The sequence below is a fragment of the Balearica regulorum genome, chromosome 15 (genome assembly GCF_011004875.1).
Source record: "Balearica regulorum gibbericeps isolate bBalReg1 chromosome 15, bBalReg1.pri, whole genome shotgun sequence".
NCBI lineage: Eukaryota > Metazoa > Chordata > Aves > Gruiformes > Gruidae > Balearica > Balearica regulorum.
The window spans coordinates 18279886-18296281 of NC_046198.1; the positions used below are offsets into that span (position 1 = coordinate 18279886).

The 16396-nt window shown below is 40.5% G+C and overlaps 1 protein-coding gene and 1 long non-coding RNA gene across 3 annotated transcripts in view; one reads left to right on the forward strand and one right to left on the reverse strand.

The window, feature by feature from the left end:
* The window catches only part of LOC142603955 (uncharacterized), a 35319-nt gene extending 33406 nt beyond the window's left edge, over positions 1-1913 (forward strand). The window contains exons 3-5 of the long non-coding RNA XR_012837850.1: positions 712-838; positions 1046-1361; positions 1803-1913. This is a non-coding gene — a long non-coding RNA (uncharacterized LOC142603955). The remainder of the gene's footprint in view (positions 1-711; positions 839-1045; positions 1362-1802) is intronic.
* CPPED1 (calcineurin like phosphoesterase domain containing 1) overlaps positions 1-16396 on the reverse strand; it is a 45583-nt gene that overhangs the window by 4417 nt on the left and 24770 nt on the right. For both annotated transcript variants that reach the window (XM_075767370.1, XM_075767369.1), the window contains exon 3: positions 12759-13181. In XM_075767370.1, coding sequence (XP_075623485.1) covers positions 12759-13181 — 423 coding nt within the window. The remainder of the gene's footprint in view (positions 1-12758; positions 13182-16396) is intronic.

Consider the following 16396-nt stretch of genomic DNA (forward strand, 5'->3'; position numbering starts at 1 on the left):
CATCAATCCTTCGCTTTCGTGGGAGTGATTTGAAGACTGATATAAAATATATAAACTAGGCTCAAAGTATAGTTAAAAATTAAGCAGCTTGGAAAGCAAAATATAAATTATTCTGCTGTGTGCTTGGTAAAAGCGACACGGGCTTTCATATTTCAAAATCCAAACTCTTCTCAAACAGCAAATGACTCAAGGTGGAAAACAGAGAATGAAGTTGTTATCTTCACACTGAATAGTGGTATATGGCCGTTGCCAGCTAGAACTTGTCTGTAACTCTATTTTAGCTTATTGCTACTAGTTCTCTTTGCTCAGTGTAACTTGCTTATCTATCTGGTGTATGTGTTACACTTGTAAGTCAGCATAACAACTTTGAGAGCTTGCTCTGACACAGGGCAGGAACCTAGCAAAACAGTTCCCTTGGGTTTTTAAAAACCTTGGGAGAAACCTAGTCAGAATACCTCAAAAGGCCACGGTGGAATATAAAAGCCCTGTTACATAATGGGCTCTGTGAAGAGATTCTGTACTTTGTAGATATTATTTGGGTTCTTAAAATCATAATATGAAGGTATTTTACAACTGATGCCAGAGTTCGAGAGTAAGCAGTCATTTCTTAGCTCCTACCATGTTGCAACTTACTACAGCAACTGTCTAACGTAACATACTTAAGCAATTCAAGCAACAGAACTGTGTGTGTTTCTTTCTCATTACACGCAGGCCTGTCCACACCAGGAGGCTGCCCGCGCCTCCTCCACCCCCCAGCCTGACAGAACATGCCCATCTGGAGTTGCTTATGGCGTGGCTGGACGTCCTCCTCCCTTCCTTCCTGATACAGAGAGCAAAGGTGAACAGTGTGGGACCTTTACATACGACATCCTACTCGCTGAAGTGGGACCCACCTTGCCTTGTGGCATTGTTCTTAAGAGAGCAAGCCCTCATGGGCTTGGAGAGGCACCGAGTAGACAAGGCTGATTCCTGCAGCCGCAGCGTTAAGGCATTCGTGGGGAGGACGTGGGACACGCTAAGGTTCATGTTTCCAATTTGCTTTCAGCTTAGAGCTGCCTGTAATGGATCCACGTACCTAGCACTTTCCTGTCCCTCAAGTGCTTCACAAATAACCAATGGTCTCCAGCAAGTCTAGGTTCCGCTCGGGCACGCAGCTGGCACGGACCTGACTTGCACCTTGGGCCTTCCCTGCAGAGCCAAGCGGCAGCTAAAGGAAGGATCAAGGACTGAACATTAGGAACTAACATTTGGCCTGCTTGATTCCTGCACCAGCCAGATCTGTAAAATACCCGTACCACCTTCCAGTAAGTGACAGTGCTACTACAGCAACCAGTAATTTTCAGTATTTTCCACTTCTGCAGGTAAGCAAAACTACTTTAGTCTATGAAAAAGTCAGGAAAAAGTAACAATCAGAAGACCATAGTGAGGTGTAAACCCATGTGACACTTTTAGTAAGGGAAGTGCTTTGTAAGGGAAATAAGTGCTCTTTTCTTACTGGAAGCATCCATGTTCCTAAAGTAGCATCTTCGCACCATCCAGGAATTGAACCTTTGGAATTAAAAGGGGAATAGAAGCCAAGATTTTGTGTCATTATGTATGTAAACCAAACCCCAACATACGGTTTCAGTGTAAGGAGGACAGAGGATACAGAAGCAGTAAAGCAAGTTTAGTCATGCCGTAAAACAAAAATCTCCCTTTGTCTGAGAATTCTAGGGAAGATTTTGAGAAACCCACCCTAGACAGCAGACAGACCCCAGGTAAAAAGTTTGGCCCATGAATCATGCAGCTTTTTTTCTTCTTAGGCAAATTCTGCAACTTCACCATAAGTTTAATGCCTGCACGCTGCCTGCGCTCCAGCAGGCATTTTGGTATGGAACTGAAGACTGATTTGTAAGCAGTGCAAACACGATACCTGAGACCAGAGAGGATGTGTCCTGCCCATACTAGCTGCTATGAAGAATATTCTATCATCTCAGCTGAAAGCAGGACAGGATGTGATTTAAAACCTCTTTTATCTCCTGTTGGCTATGAGGCAGATGCTGCCTAAACAAGCTGGTGTTTACAGGTACTGTTCATCCAAATTCCCCCTTTTAGCGTACGTATGTCACTCAGGTCCCAGTTGCACTAGTTGGGTGTTCAGTGCTGAAATGCCCTTGTGGATCTAGCTGCTGAGCCTCAGCCTCCGCTAGCATTTAGTCTGTGCTTTAGATAGCTCCCAGCAACAGTTCTGCCCAGACTTTGGTTTTCAGGTACTCTGTCTCCAGGGCTAGTATTAATTCTTGTTATTGTTGTGTTACAATATGTTATATCTTGAACAAAGAAACAAACAGGTCACTGCTGTGTATTAATAGAAGTCTAAATGATGATGGTTTTTTTCCTTGAATAGCACTCTTTTGTTCACTCAACCGTATTGCGCTCACTTTTGTTAGTTAGCATAAGAAGGAAATCTGAACCAATGCAATAATACTAAGATGACAAGCAGGCAATTTACTTTGCTCTTGCTTTTGATCTTAAACATAAAAAGAATCTGAGATGTATGCACTCAAGTTTAATTTATTCATTTCAGATGTTTTTCTGAAGTAATACCGTCAAGTTGCTAGCAACCCCTTCCCACCCCCTTTTTTTTCCCCCCTAAACTCTGTGAGAAAAGAACAGAGTCCTGGCAGGCCTCATTTTATAGCCTGCTTTAAGGTATTCTCAGGTCAGTTAAGTGCATCCAGCTATACACAAAAAGGTACAGTCCCTTCTCACCACAAAAAAAAAAAAAATGTAGAACAGTGATTTGTTTTTAATCTCTGGTTTCTGAAATAGCAGTTGGGAAAAGCTTTGATATAAAAGCTGTATGAAATACTAAAACACTACTGTATAAATAAATGTCCAAGGGATGGCACCTTCACAAGCATTCATTATTTCATTTTTTAATGAAATACATAGTGGTTGGAATTTAAATGCGACCAGAGGTTTCACAGTATCCATTAACCAAAAAAAGCAGGATCCATTACTGCAAGTCACTATTCATACCTAATGGATTATTCATTAAAAGAAAAAAAGGGATTAAAATCAGAATAAAGGAAAAAACTGTGCAGATAGTTATTATAAAAAAAAAGGCAAAACAAAGAGCACACACTGTCTCTGTGATCATCACCGTCTGATGTCAGACTGCATAACAATACAAGAGTTATGGAGTATCTGCTAGGGAAAAAAGGCCTGAGCTGCCAAATTTGTTGTTCATCAGAACAGGACTGGAAGCCAGAGACTCCGGATGGGCACCATCCAGTGCTGGACACCAGGTCTTGCTCTGTCTGTTCCAAAACTGTACTTGGATCATCAAAACACCTAAAACCAATGAGCTTCATGCCTAAACACCAAACATGAGTTTTCAGAATCAATCAATCTGCAAAAAAAAAAAAATCAGTGTCTTCTTTATAAAAAAAAAGGTTTAAATACAGGAATTGCTTCTGATTTAGTAAACCGAAGATGTCCTCCTGCCATGCAATTTATCATCATTTTTCTCATCAAGCACAAAAAATCCTTTCTAGCTCTGATCTGACAGAGCTGAATGCAAATGACAAAGAGATTTACTGTTTCCAGAGATCCGATCATAACTCTTTTCCCCTGTAGAATAATGCATTTCAACTAAAGAATGAAATACCTATTTTGGTACAAATTCTGTAAGCCCAAAGCAGCCTATTTAGCATAAACAATTCCTGACATAACATGGAGTGTTCAAGAATCATCTGAAGAGATGTAGTACTTACATATGTTGATAAGCCTTAGACTCTTCATTCCCTTGACCACAAAACAAGTTAATAAATACTTTGGTTTTATGCTAAGTCATTCACAGACTGCATTATGTCACTTCAGACTGTAAGGCTACACGGTGTCTTCAGCAAGGCAAGAGATAAGTGCTGAGGAGGGTAATTAATAGCTCATGTAATTCAACAAGCTGCCTTTGATACTGTCTGTATGTTCATTCACAAGCAGAATTTTTAAAGCACAACTCACTTCTAAAAAAATTTCACACAAAATCTGTATTTTAATTCAGATACCTTTTTCCAAGTCAAAACCATGGTATGAACACTTTGCTCATGGGTTCTGTTGCAGACATTTCCCAACAGAAAATTCAGAAACACCTCTTAAGTCTACCCCCCTGCTGATTTCCAGCATCTGCTTTCTCAAGCCAGCTCACCAAATAAGCAGTCATCACAAGAGCTTCGGCAAGCTCCTGCTGATTTGCATCTTTCTCAGTTTGACAGCTCTGGTAAGATGGACAATTTTTACCGGCATTTCCCATTTTCTCTTGGTTCTCTCTTCGAGCATCATGTATGAAAACAGCACACTGGTAAAAAGGGCTTTTCTTAGAGAGACGGTGTCATGAGCACTGTTAAACTGACTCACTGGCCTAATAGGGAAAGAGATCTAAACAAGTACCTGAGATTTCCTCTGGATGCCTCATGGAAGAGATGGTAGAGAAAGGGATGGCCAGGCCAAGCAGGCTCAGGAGCAACTGCATGTATAGAACCATCACGTCCTGCAGACTGCAGCAGCTCTGATGATTGAAAAGAGACTTTCTGTGTAATGATGCCCATCTTACAGCACTCGTGAGTTCCCAAACAACCCAAAGCAGAAAAATGTTCGGAAAGAAACCAAGTCCTATATAAAGTATTCACCATCTCTTTCAGGCTTGGTGATACTGAAGAAAATTTGAGAGCAAGCTTTAGCTACCCCAGTGCTGTTAGTATGTTTTGATTTTATTTCTAACAAGAATCAGATGAGAAAATAGTTCATTACATGAAAAGAAACTACATTCTGAATATCATGTGGAAGACAGTTTGTCTGTTAGGAGAAGCTAAGGTTATTTCACAGAATTTTAAAAGTGCAGCATTTTCTTCCCACAAATTACAGTTTATCACTCAGAGAGACCGTTCTGAACAGCTCTGGGCACCAGGGAAAAGGGTCAGCATGATTTTGACATAATTGCACTGTAAGAGAACAAAGGCATTTAGCTGTGTCTCGTGGATAACTCCCCCGAGACCGATTACATCCCAGTCGTAGCTTATTGTGCAGCTGCAGTCCATAATTCCCTTAGTGGTACTCCACTGCTGTTGCATTCTGTAGCACAGAAAAATGTAAAGACACGGAAGACCGAGCATGTTTTCAGCTCCAAGTGGGGCACGAAAGAAAGGGGACTGTGGCCTGCCTTCACTATGTGGAACAACAGGCAACCACATCTTTTAATCAGCGTTTTGACCACCCTTTCTGTTTAAGGGGTAGTTAAGTCATAGAATGTCTCTATTTTAAACGTGGAATGCTAGCCAAGTCATCTTTTGGCTTTATGAACAGACGAACAGGTATATTCCATAACAATGCAACCGTAGGATTTTGTGAAATACATCTGTTTTCCTAACTTCTTGAGAAATTTGATGCTTGCTAGTTTAATTCAAGAAATACAGACTGAGCCCAAACCTCAAAGGAAATACAGTTACAATGATTACAGAAATCCAAATAGGTTAAACCAGGATGGGAAAATAACGCACTCGCATTTATCTTGAAATATTAAAAATAATTTCATAAAGAAACATGCACCTAGAAAGCAATTTTTCTCACACAATCGGATGATACTGGGCTGGAATTCAGACTTGAACTAGTTTAAATTCCAAGGGTGTCTGACTCCAATTTCTATAATTGCACTCACTTCCATGGCTTGCTTCCGAAAACCCCTGAATTCAGAAGAAGCCGTTTTCCAACTCCAGTTCCTAATGTACAAAACCCATTTTGAGGCAGGTTTGCTGTGTCCGAAATGTAACTGGCCTCGCCTCGGTGGGCAATCAAACTGCTCAACCCGGCACTGCCGCAGTGTAAAAATATAGGAAGCAAATTACCAATACAAAAATAAACCAAAGAAAAGCAAGCAGATTTTCCAAATTAGGAAGAGAATGCCTGGAATAATCAGCATAGGCAATCAGTAGCATGCTTTATTTAGACTGAGCCTTCAATTAAATAAATGCTTTTCTCAGCAAAAGCAAATGAGACTGTAAGAGAACGAGAAGGCTAAATTAGTGCAATATGAATGACATAATAAATATGTAATGGGTACAGTACAGACCTTGCTTCTCCTCCCGTGCACTCTGTAGAGAATTTGGGGAAAAAAGTGGTTCTGACCGAGCAATGAAATTTATCACAGGCTCCGGATTATCACCCTTTAGGTGCTGATTAATGAACTATTTTTTACAATACTGCAGACATGAACCAATGTTCACTGCATTTCATTTACAGATTTATGGCTCTCAATAGAAGAGTACAGGTGAAGTTCGATGCAAACAAAAGGAGGCATTTCTTTGCATAGCTGGGAAACATGAAACTCCCTCCTGCAGACCATTGTGTGAGCTCAGAGTTGTCAAAAATCAAATAAATCTACAAAAGAATCACTAAATTGCAGTATATTGATAACGTTGATATGATACAGTAAGTCCCCAAAAGAAAGATTTTTGGAGCTAGGAAGAGTTCTTGGAAGAAATACCATTATGCACTTTGCCGTCTTGTGCTCCGTAAGGGTTTGGCTAGGAGGAGAAGCAGGAGACTGGGCTGTAGGGATCCTCCTTCTGGTCTGGTTACTCTGCTTTTGTATTAGCTGTTCAAGTTTAATGATAAAATCAGGTTTAAAATAGAATTATGCTTATCTAAAAATCACTGCTTCACCAGCCAAACCTCTCGCTCAATCAAGGACAGAAGAGGATATACTAGCAAAGGTGGATCCTGTATATGTATTTGTCCCCCAAACTCCAGGAGCTAGAGAAGAGCAGCAGTAGAGCCAAAATGGAAGCAAACAGGTGGGGAAGCAGTTCTGTAAAGAAATGAGACTGTACTGAGCAAAAAACCTGAACGTTACCAACACTCCAGTACCCTTTCAGAATTTTCGGAGGCTGGAGGACACAGTAAGTAGTATCCAGACACAGGGACATGCTACTCTAAGAGTAGATGTATGTATAGATACATATTTTTTAAAAGGCAGTATTTCTGGCAAATACAACCATTTAAGTCACGCGGATAAAATGATCTTGAGCACTTCCCCTGGAGTATTGGCCACAAACCGGCTTTTCTTCCTTCCTTCCTTTCACTTGCAGCGTACGGCTGCTTTCTGAAGTGCCGAACAATGTGGTCGGTTCAACAGCAATACTTGTTCTCAGAACAATTTTGCACTCAAAATCATGTTCTTTCAGCTTCCCTACAAGAGCACACATTAACCGTAGGCATTTTTTGCCGTACTTTTCTTCTCCCCTGGGCAGGTGGTGTACATCTTTTTTTCAAGACTCCAGTGCTACAAAGCAAATGATAATATTTAGTAGTCTTTGTAAACAAAATCTCTCGTGTGGAATAGAATTGATTTTACTTCGTTGCAATTTTAGAGTGCTCACATCACCCCATCTGCCAAGCAGGTGTTAGAGCAGCAAAGATACGAAAGCATCAGTCACAGCACTTAACAGAACTGTTCAGTGCTCGGGCACTTCTCAGACCCTGTTCTCCAAAAAGCCCCCATCATTGCCCACCAACAGAGCTCCAGCAGAAGGAAGCAGTCCCGCTGGATCAACATCCTCCATTCCCTAACCTCTTCAGTCAACCTTAAATAACATTATAGAATTATTTTGTGCAGCCCTTTAGAAGCTCTGTGTTACCGCACCTCCTTCATCAGAGGAGTTGTGTGAATAAAATAGATCCAAGTAATTAGAATTTACAGCGCGCTGCACTATAAGCATTTTAATAAAAATATCCCATGTAAGTTGTTTGCAGACACAATCCTGCAAACTTGCAGGCAAACTCTTCCTTAAAATTACTTTGTAGACTAAGGAATCCAGAGCTGGATGCAACTGGTGGTCAGTGGGTCTGTGTACGTGGGAGGCAAGATATGGGTTTGCAAATACACCTATGTCATAGGACAACACTGAACAGAGCCATGTAGAGAAATCCTTCAGCTCACTTCTTCCTCTGTAATCAGAGAAACAACAGGCACAGCCAGAGGGTGATTCCTGAGTGCTGGTGTGAACAAGCTTTAGAGGTGCTGTCGGTAGGACGTCACTCTGGGCTTCAAGTTAATTTTTGTGAATGCCTTTCAGTGGAATTTATTTCCTGGGTTTGCGGCTTTTTCCACCTGAAAGTGAAGCTTTCTCAGAGACCCGACACAAACCCCAAACAATCCTGGTTTGCCGTGTGCTCTAAGGATCAAACAGAAGTTTTTCTCAACCAGATTTCAAAAATTTATCTAAGAACAAATATTGCTTGATGTCATTACAGACTATACTAAATGAATGTATTTTGTACTTGCTGCTGAATTTCTGAAAAAAGTCTACGTGTATCTCCATGGCAGATTACATTATCATACCTGCAGAATGGTCTTAAAAACCACTGTTCTTACACAGGGACGTAGAAGATATCAAATTTGGTCACTCTACCTGTACCATGAGCACATAATTTCAAGGTGGAAGGAGGCTGATCTAAATCACTGAGGTTGAGAGTATCTAAATTATCTTAAATACTGACAAAAAATAGCGACATAAAAGCAAGCACTGAGATTACTCACTCAGTGTATGGGCTTTGCCAAAATCAAGGTCTCAATTGCAGGAAGAAGAAAATATTACTCCCTTGTCAACTTTGATTACACAACAAAGAAAATAATGAAACATAGCATATGTTGTCTGGTAAATTTTAGAAACAACAGCTTTCAGCACTCCATGCTTTAATTTTGTGCTCACATATCTCTCGGCTCTGGATATTCAGGAAGCTGCTTCTTCCTTGAATACTGCTCTCCTGCCATGACCTTTCTAAGAGGAGAATGTAGGTATCACACTCCTTTAATGAGTAAAGGTGTTAGAAGTTACAGCACCTACAATCACAGAGTGAAAAAAGATGCCATTTAATGAAGGTAGGTTATTTTTTTTTCCCCTGTATGTACAAATCAAGTATTTAACCACATCTGAAAAATTGAAGACATTTAGATGAACTTAAAACTTTTTAACTAAAAAAGGTGGAGACTGCAGGGATTTTCCTTCTATATTTTTTTATCTGTTATCTAGTGATTCTCTCTCGGATGCAAAACCTCTCACCTGGACAGACCACCTATTCTCTTCATCTCACTCTGAAGCAAAAAGTCTCTTCTCAACTTCGTTGGTGAAAACCCAGCTATTAATTTAGGTTTTATTCAGCAGAGCTCTTAAAGAAGTTCAGACATTTGCTTCAATGTTTTAGTTCATTAGGGCCATTAAGAAACAATTATTACTATATTGTGTTAAGTAATGTAAGTAAGTAATTTGAGCGCGTCAGTGATGGTTCTCAGGACAAAAAGTCTTTAAAAGATTGTCTCTAGCTCAACAAGAATTCCCTTACTTTTCAGGTCATAGAAAAAAAAAATCTTTAACATCCTAGGAAAATTATACTGGAATGAGATATGTAAGAAAAAAGTATGTCTTCTATTACATAAACTGCTCAATTTAGAAATTAATTTATTACTTATATTTATCAAGAACACATGACATGCAGATCAGATTTTTGGCTAGGCCACTACTACTCCTTTATTTTCCCTAGAAAGCTATGAGCAAACCTGTTTATCTCAGCACTATAAAATCCTTAAGGCCGCATATGTGTTCCACGCAGCAGATCTCACCGATGAGAACGTCAGGGTGGTGTGTGCACCATTCTTGCACACAGGTTTTCCAGTATTTACCTTCTGCATGTAGAGGAGACAGAGCTTTGACAACTGAAGCTAAACTTTCAGAAGTTTTCACTTAAATGATAAACTCTGTTCTCAACTGAGTTGATTTTTCACCGTCACTGAAATCACTTTTTCAAGGACAATATTTGTTATAATGCATTTTAAAAAAAAGCAGGCTAGAAGGATTTCTTAGACTTGCAGCTTACAAGTATAGTTTAACTTTGCATAGTAGTAATACATATTTACAAGTGCCAGATTTTCAATTTATAAATATTTATCATAAGGACATGATTTTATCTTTAATTAGCCCAACTGTTAAGGACACTTCTAATGTGAGAAATGTAATTCAGTATTTCATACCAGATGTAGCCTCTACAGCTAGTCTGTTATCTCTGCTTGTAATGAGCGGATACTTAAACTGAAAACATTATGTAATGTGTAAGTGATTAAAAGAGAATAACTACAGAAGATCTGGGTTCTGAATTTTAAAATAATAATTTTCTGAAGTCGCATACCTCACTTTAAAGCACCTGTGCAGTACCACCATACTTTAAGTATCTGATGATTTCCTACGCATGCCCATATGAATTTCTTTGTTCACAGAAAGACCTGAATTACCAGCTTGTCCCTCCTTTCTGGTCTCTCTAACCAGGTGAGTCATGGCTCTGTGTTTGACACTTCTAGAGAAAGTATAACCAGGAAAACTGGGATAGTTCCAGGTCTGATCCTGGGTTATCAACAACTGAAATAAAATGCCCATCTGATAACATCGCATTGCCAAACACAGCAACCCCTCAAACGTGCACCTTAAACTGAAATGTTTCATAATTACACAATAAACCTTCGGAGTGGTTGGAAACACTGAATTGGAGAGCGAGAGCAGAAGGAAAGATGGGCTGGTGACAGGTCGGGGGAAGGAGAACAGCAGCAGCCTGGTGGACTCATTACAAAGGCAGACTTACTTTCTTTTTCCAGAATAAATATTTATACCAAATTTCTAAACTAAGTGCTATAAGGGGCAACCCTTCTTAAACTGCAAGTCATAATTAGAAAAACATACACAAAAGTGCAAAGTAGATTGGCATTTCATTAGCAATATTCTGTGTTTTAATCCTCCAGGAATCTATGAAGTGAACTGGGGGAAACCCAATTTCATGTCTAATGATATGCTGAAATCAATTATTCCTTGGCAAAGCAGAGAGCCAGAAAGTAAGTGGTGTCATTGCGTATCTGTGCATCTTTCCTACCATGTACCTGCCTGTTTGCAATCCCCTGATAACATCCTGTGGTCTTACAAAGCCCGTCTGTCAACTGAATAATAAAATGGAAACAGATTGCGCCCGTTCCTAAGGAAACTCTGAGCCAGCTTTTGATTCAGCTAATTTTTCTCCGCAGTCTGAGTTACGTTGAACTGCTTGCTCCCTGTATTAATTTAATTAGCAAAACATTTGATTATTGGGTTGCGAATACTACCTATTGACTCATTTACTTATTGTATAAAACACTGATCTTTTGCTTGCTGTTTTAACATATTCATGAAGGAACCAAACAACACGTCATTTTGGGAGGATTTTTAGGGATGGGAACGAGGGACACAATGGGAAGTGATGGCAGGAAGGTACAAATAGGATGTTGGCACAGAAAGGGTTTCGGGAACTTCTTCCGCAGTTGTCTTGTATTGCTGGCTTCCCATTCTCTCTCCCTCTCCCCCATCCTCTGAAGCCTACCCAACTTTTGGTGAAGCCTCTGGACACACGTTAGGAGAATCAGTCTGAAATACCCTCTAAGAAACATGATAACGTAACAATGATAACATTTTGCATAATTTCTTTTACCTCTTAATTATATTCCCAGTAAACCATCTGGATGACAGAAAACTCTAGAGCAGAACTGCTTCGGTTTCCACATTAATGCTCATTTACTGGAAAACACCTGCATGGCAATGTCGTCCTGCTAACAAGCTCTCCAATGAACCAGGATGTGTTTTTAGCCAACAGTACACGAGCAGTCCTTTAGCTGCCCAGCTTTCCAATAGCAATACCTCCCACTACATTAACAGTAGCACAAAAATGAAAAAAAGATATTAGGAGGCATTCTCAGCATGTCTCCTTATGGAGACTCGAATCTGCAAATCTGTCAGTCCCCAGAGAGCCCCCAGGGAGCTGCGAATTTTGGCCCCACTGATTGGAAACAGGCAGAGATACAGAGCTTGGAAATTAGGCTGGGTTTGGATGAGTCCAGGCTTAACAATTATATAGTAAATGAGGAACAATATCATAAACAATTTGCATTGCTCCAAAGAACATGCTCTCTTACAGAGAAAATGACACCCCGATGCAGCGATGGCAGGCTGGCAGGAAATTTTGAGGGCCTCGCACACCCCAGGAACGTGAAGGCAGTTAACGGGCAACGATGGGAATAGCACAGGGGAGTAGCTTGTACTGCGCCTGTCCCCATGGCATTCAAGTGTCACCAAAGCAAGCCAGGGGATTTGGTACAGCATACTTGCTTAGGGGCCACCCCAGAAACGGCCCCTCTTAGTAATGGATATGCAAAGGATTGATCTTCACAGAGCAAGACTCTTTTTGACACTGAATAAATCTGGAATGCATTACACTCTTGGTTTAAAATTGGCTCAGAGTGGGAGCAAACAACCTCCAAGGTAATTGTGAATTCTGTTTCCATGTTTTATGTAAAACATAAATTCTGTATTTTTCTCCTATGGCAATACCTGATCTTTCCCTCCTTAGGCAGGAAAAACTCGGGTTGACTTACATCTATCGGTACTTGCAAAATGGAATCCTTGCTATTTATTTCAAAGTTTTTCACTGTTAGTTTTTTACTTTTCACTCAAAGTTTTAAATTTTGTTTGGTACTTTTTACAGATGATTAGATTCAGTTGATAATTTTGACCTATGGGGAACAATGAAGCTTACAAGCAGTATCTAAAGTTCCTTGAAAACAGTGCCATTTAAGTTAAATGTATTTTGTCTGGCAGCACAGCCATTAACAATTTGAAAGAAAAGCTCAAAAATAGGAAAATTTGAGAAAATACCTGCTTGATGAAACTTTTCCATTATCTCTTGACGAACTGATTTTTCCAAGTTGAAATAATCGTGGTCTTCATCAGGTTCTCTCAGAAACAGAGGGATGTGCTGAAACACTATTATATGCTTGCATTGGTGTTTCTCAGCGACAGCCAGTTGCTCGTTGAGCCACACATCCTGGGCTTGCTTTAACTCGGGGCACTGGGAAGAATCGAAGTATAGCTGAGAATTCAGCACTAGAAAGAAAACACCTCCAACCCAAAAGCTGAAGTAGTCATCTCCCCAGCTCTTGCAATAATCGTCTATTGTTTCTCTTGTTGGAGTATTGCCAACATCATGATTTCCACTGACGAAGACCAATGGGATGTCCTGGTCAGCGTTCTTCAAAACGTTCTTTAAATCTCGCTCTTGGGCCTTTCTCCATTGAGTTCCTATAGAAAAAAAACGCCCTACAGTTTAGTGCTCATGCTCTCTTTTCCTACCCTCACTGATAGCTTTTGTTTATGGAACTATGCATAGTAAGAAAATATTCTGCATTAGATGAGATCACGATAACGTGCAGGGACCCAGCACACCCCTTCCCTTTAATCTGGTACGTCTACTCAGCCCTCTGCCTCCCGCACCGAGCGCTCAGCCGCTGTCAGGAGCGTGCCTGAGGCAAGGCGCTGGGCAGGAACCAACGCATCACGTAGCAGCAGGCGGTGTAACGGTCGCTGGTTTGCACCAAAACCTTGAGCAGGCCGATTCGTTTCCTCTGCAGACTGATGATGTGGCGAACAGACCAACCTTGGATGGTGTAACAGCTCTGCACACGGGCGAAAACCGGGTCAGCTTCTGGGTTGTATTTTATGGCTGTGCAAAGGAATTAAGGTCGGGGGGCTTTTTCATTACAAGAACTACTTTAACAGCAAAAATGTAATTAGTGTCTTGTGGTGACTTGTTTATACGATGAGTCTGTTTTATTAATGAGCGTGGCATTAATTTCAAAGAAACGTAATTGTGTACTTTGGTAGTATTTCCCCATCTCTGGTTTTATATTAATAGGCATACCCAGACAGTTACTCTTCTGGTTGCTGGAAATTTGTCCTTGTCAAGGGAGGTTTATCTAATTGCTAGATTAATTTATAAACACTGAAAAAAATTTAGGAAGGATTTAAAAAAAAAAAAGCAGTTATTTTATTCTAATGACAACAGAGGGTTTTTAAAGTTTCCTAAAGAGTAATCTTTAACCAGAGGCCATTGATATGTTTATTATTCATGAATTTAATTGAACATTTATAAATTATATTTTGTCCTGCAATACATAACATATATCTAACACAGGCCCATTTCTCAAATAACAACTGCATTTTTTAACCAAGAAGTTGTAACTGGCATTTTACGAGAACTCCAAAATCAGATTTATAACATACATTTGCACATAGGTCTATGCAAATCAATCATCCCGTAATTTAAATTGTAACTACACATACATTACACATAGAAATGTATTAGAGCGGCTCCTGTAATGTAACTATGAGACAAAAGATTTTTTTTCCTCCATATTTTTTCAAAATACTTATGACCAATACGTCGACAAACGCTGACCCTTCGTAACCATTATTAGTGAAGATTTCAACTCCTTTTCCAGACTCTACAGATACCGGCTGAAGTACCACCTTAGTGCTGTTGCTAGGATTCTACAGCTTCAGAAAAATACAGTGAAAACCACATTTTTAGACGTACTATGTCTAAATTATGTCTAAATGTAAAGACAGATGTGAGATTTGATATGTGGTGCATAAAGTCAAAATCCACAACTCTCTTGTGTTTAACAAGGTAGAACGGTATTGTAGCAAAGTCTCTGAGTAACTTGAGGAATGCTGGGCGTACGATACCCGGTGTAGACTAGAAAGCAGCGGGCAGCAGATCCGTTTGCGGGGTACAGCAGTGTACCAGGACCACAGTCAGATTGGGCCGTTCTCCCAGGTATGGAAAATATCCTCGCTAATCCTAGGAAAAACAGGGCAAATGACATCCCGTGTTGCTTGGAGGACCTGGATTTTAAAAAATAAACCCAAAAATTAACTAAACCAGGCTCACGTTGTTGTCCATGGGCATGGGAACCCGGCTGAGAGGTGCTTTTCCTGCCACTGCCCACCCTCCTCTGCACAGAGCTGGAAATTCTGAGCTCCAAATAAGAAAATGCAGGGGGAAGGGGAGGGGGGAGGCTCGGCTGAGATCAGCGTAAACCCATGGCATACACCCTGTTAACCTCCACGCCATCACTTTGGGAAATTTAGCTAGCAGTTTCGGCGTATAAAGACATTTATGCATAAGTTACAGAAATAATTTGTAGAAACGTGTATACCTCTTCCCAGTGGTGAAATTCAGGCTCCAGAGACTAACACTTAGATTAGATTTGTCGACAGCAGGGCACTGGTTCCCTCATTTAATCCAATATTATTTCTATAGCAACAGAGAGACATAGTCAGTTTTATGGCAGAAAACAGATTGCTCAAAATGGAAAACAAGGTCTCTGCCCAAGAGCAGAGGAAATCGTTCTAAAATAATCTTTCCTTAGCACGATTGTATCGTGGCTTGACCTTTTCTTGGTAGAAGGTCAGGACAACTTCAAGAGAAGAGAAGCCCATGGAGATAAAGGTGGGGAAAGGCGGAATACCGTCTCTGCTCCCAGGGTGCAGCGCTGGAGAGGAAGGGCTGGGGCGAATGCACGAACCGTGAGCCGTGCTACAGCAACACGCGCGCTTGTGCCAGCGAGCTGCACCGCTACGCGGGGCCCCCCTCTGAATTTACAGCTGAGGTAAGAGATAAAGAAGGTAAAGAAGAGGAGATAAAGAAGAGATAGAGGAGGAAGCCACTGGAAAAGTACAGTGGTCATTGCCACAGCGTAAAAAATATCCCCTTTAATCTCTGCCAGGCACGGAGCTAGCTGTAATATTTAATTACGCCAATTATTATGAAGAACATTTTTATTTGATGACATGTATTTCTTTAGCTTAGATAGAGGTTTGTTTTAGGTGAATAGGAAAAGAATATAATGCCAAGAGGCGACGTAAAAAAATAATTTGGGAAGTATCAGAGTAGGTGTAACCGACATTAATTTCTGTTCTGTTTATCCTGGCATCATGTGCAGTGACATTTTAAAATCCCAAGCTACAATATTCTGTCTTTATGTTAGGTTCTGTAAATACAGTCTTGCCCCGAGATAAATGACTTCACAAATTAATAGCCAATCACGGGCAGTTTGGCTTACATGAAAACATGAAAGTGAGAACTGTTGCTGGCGTAGCTGCCCACCATTTCCCCTGGCTTCCCAGTCTGTCGTTTGTGAAAGCTGCGTGATGTGAGCAGGAGCATAAAGGCGCAACGTCAGCGTCTCTGTTGCAATACGTCTTTCTGTTGTATGTTACATCACTATTTGTCTGAACACTCCCAATATTCTTTCCTGCGTTGCTTAAAGGAGTCAAGACAACCTGCCTTCACTCACTGAAAGAGCAGATTTCAAGAAAGAATGTGCTTTTAAAGCATTTTTGCTGAAGCTGGCCTCAGTCAGCAGAATTCACAGATTATTCTGCCAAAGAAATAATCCTTTAGCTACTGATCCACAGTTACGGTTTACTTTGGTATTCCACAGAACAGAGCA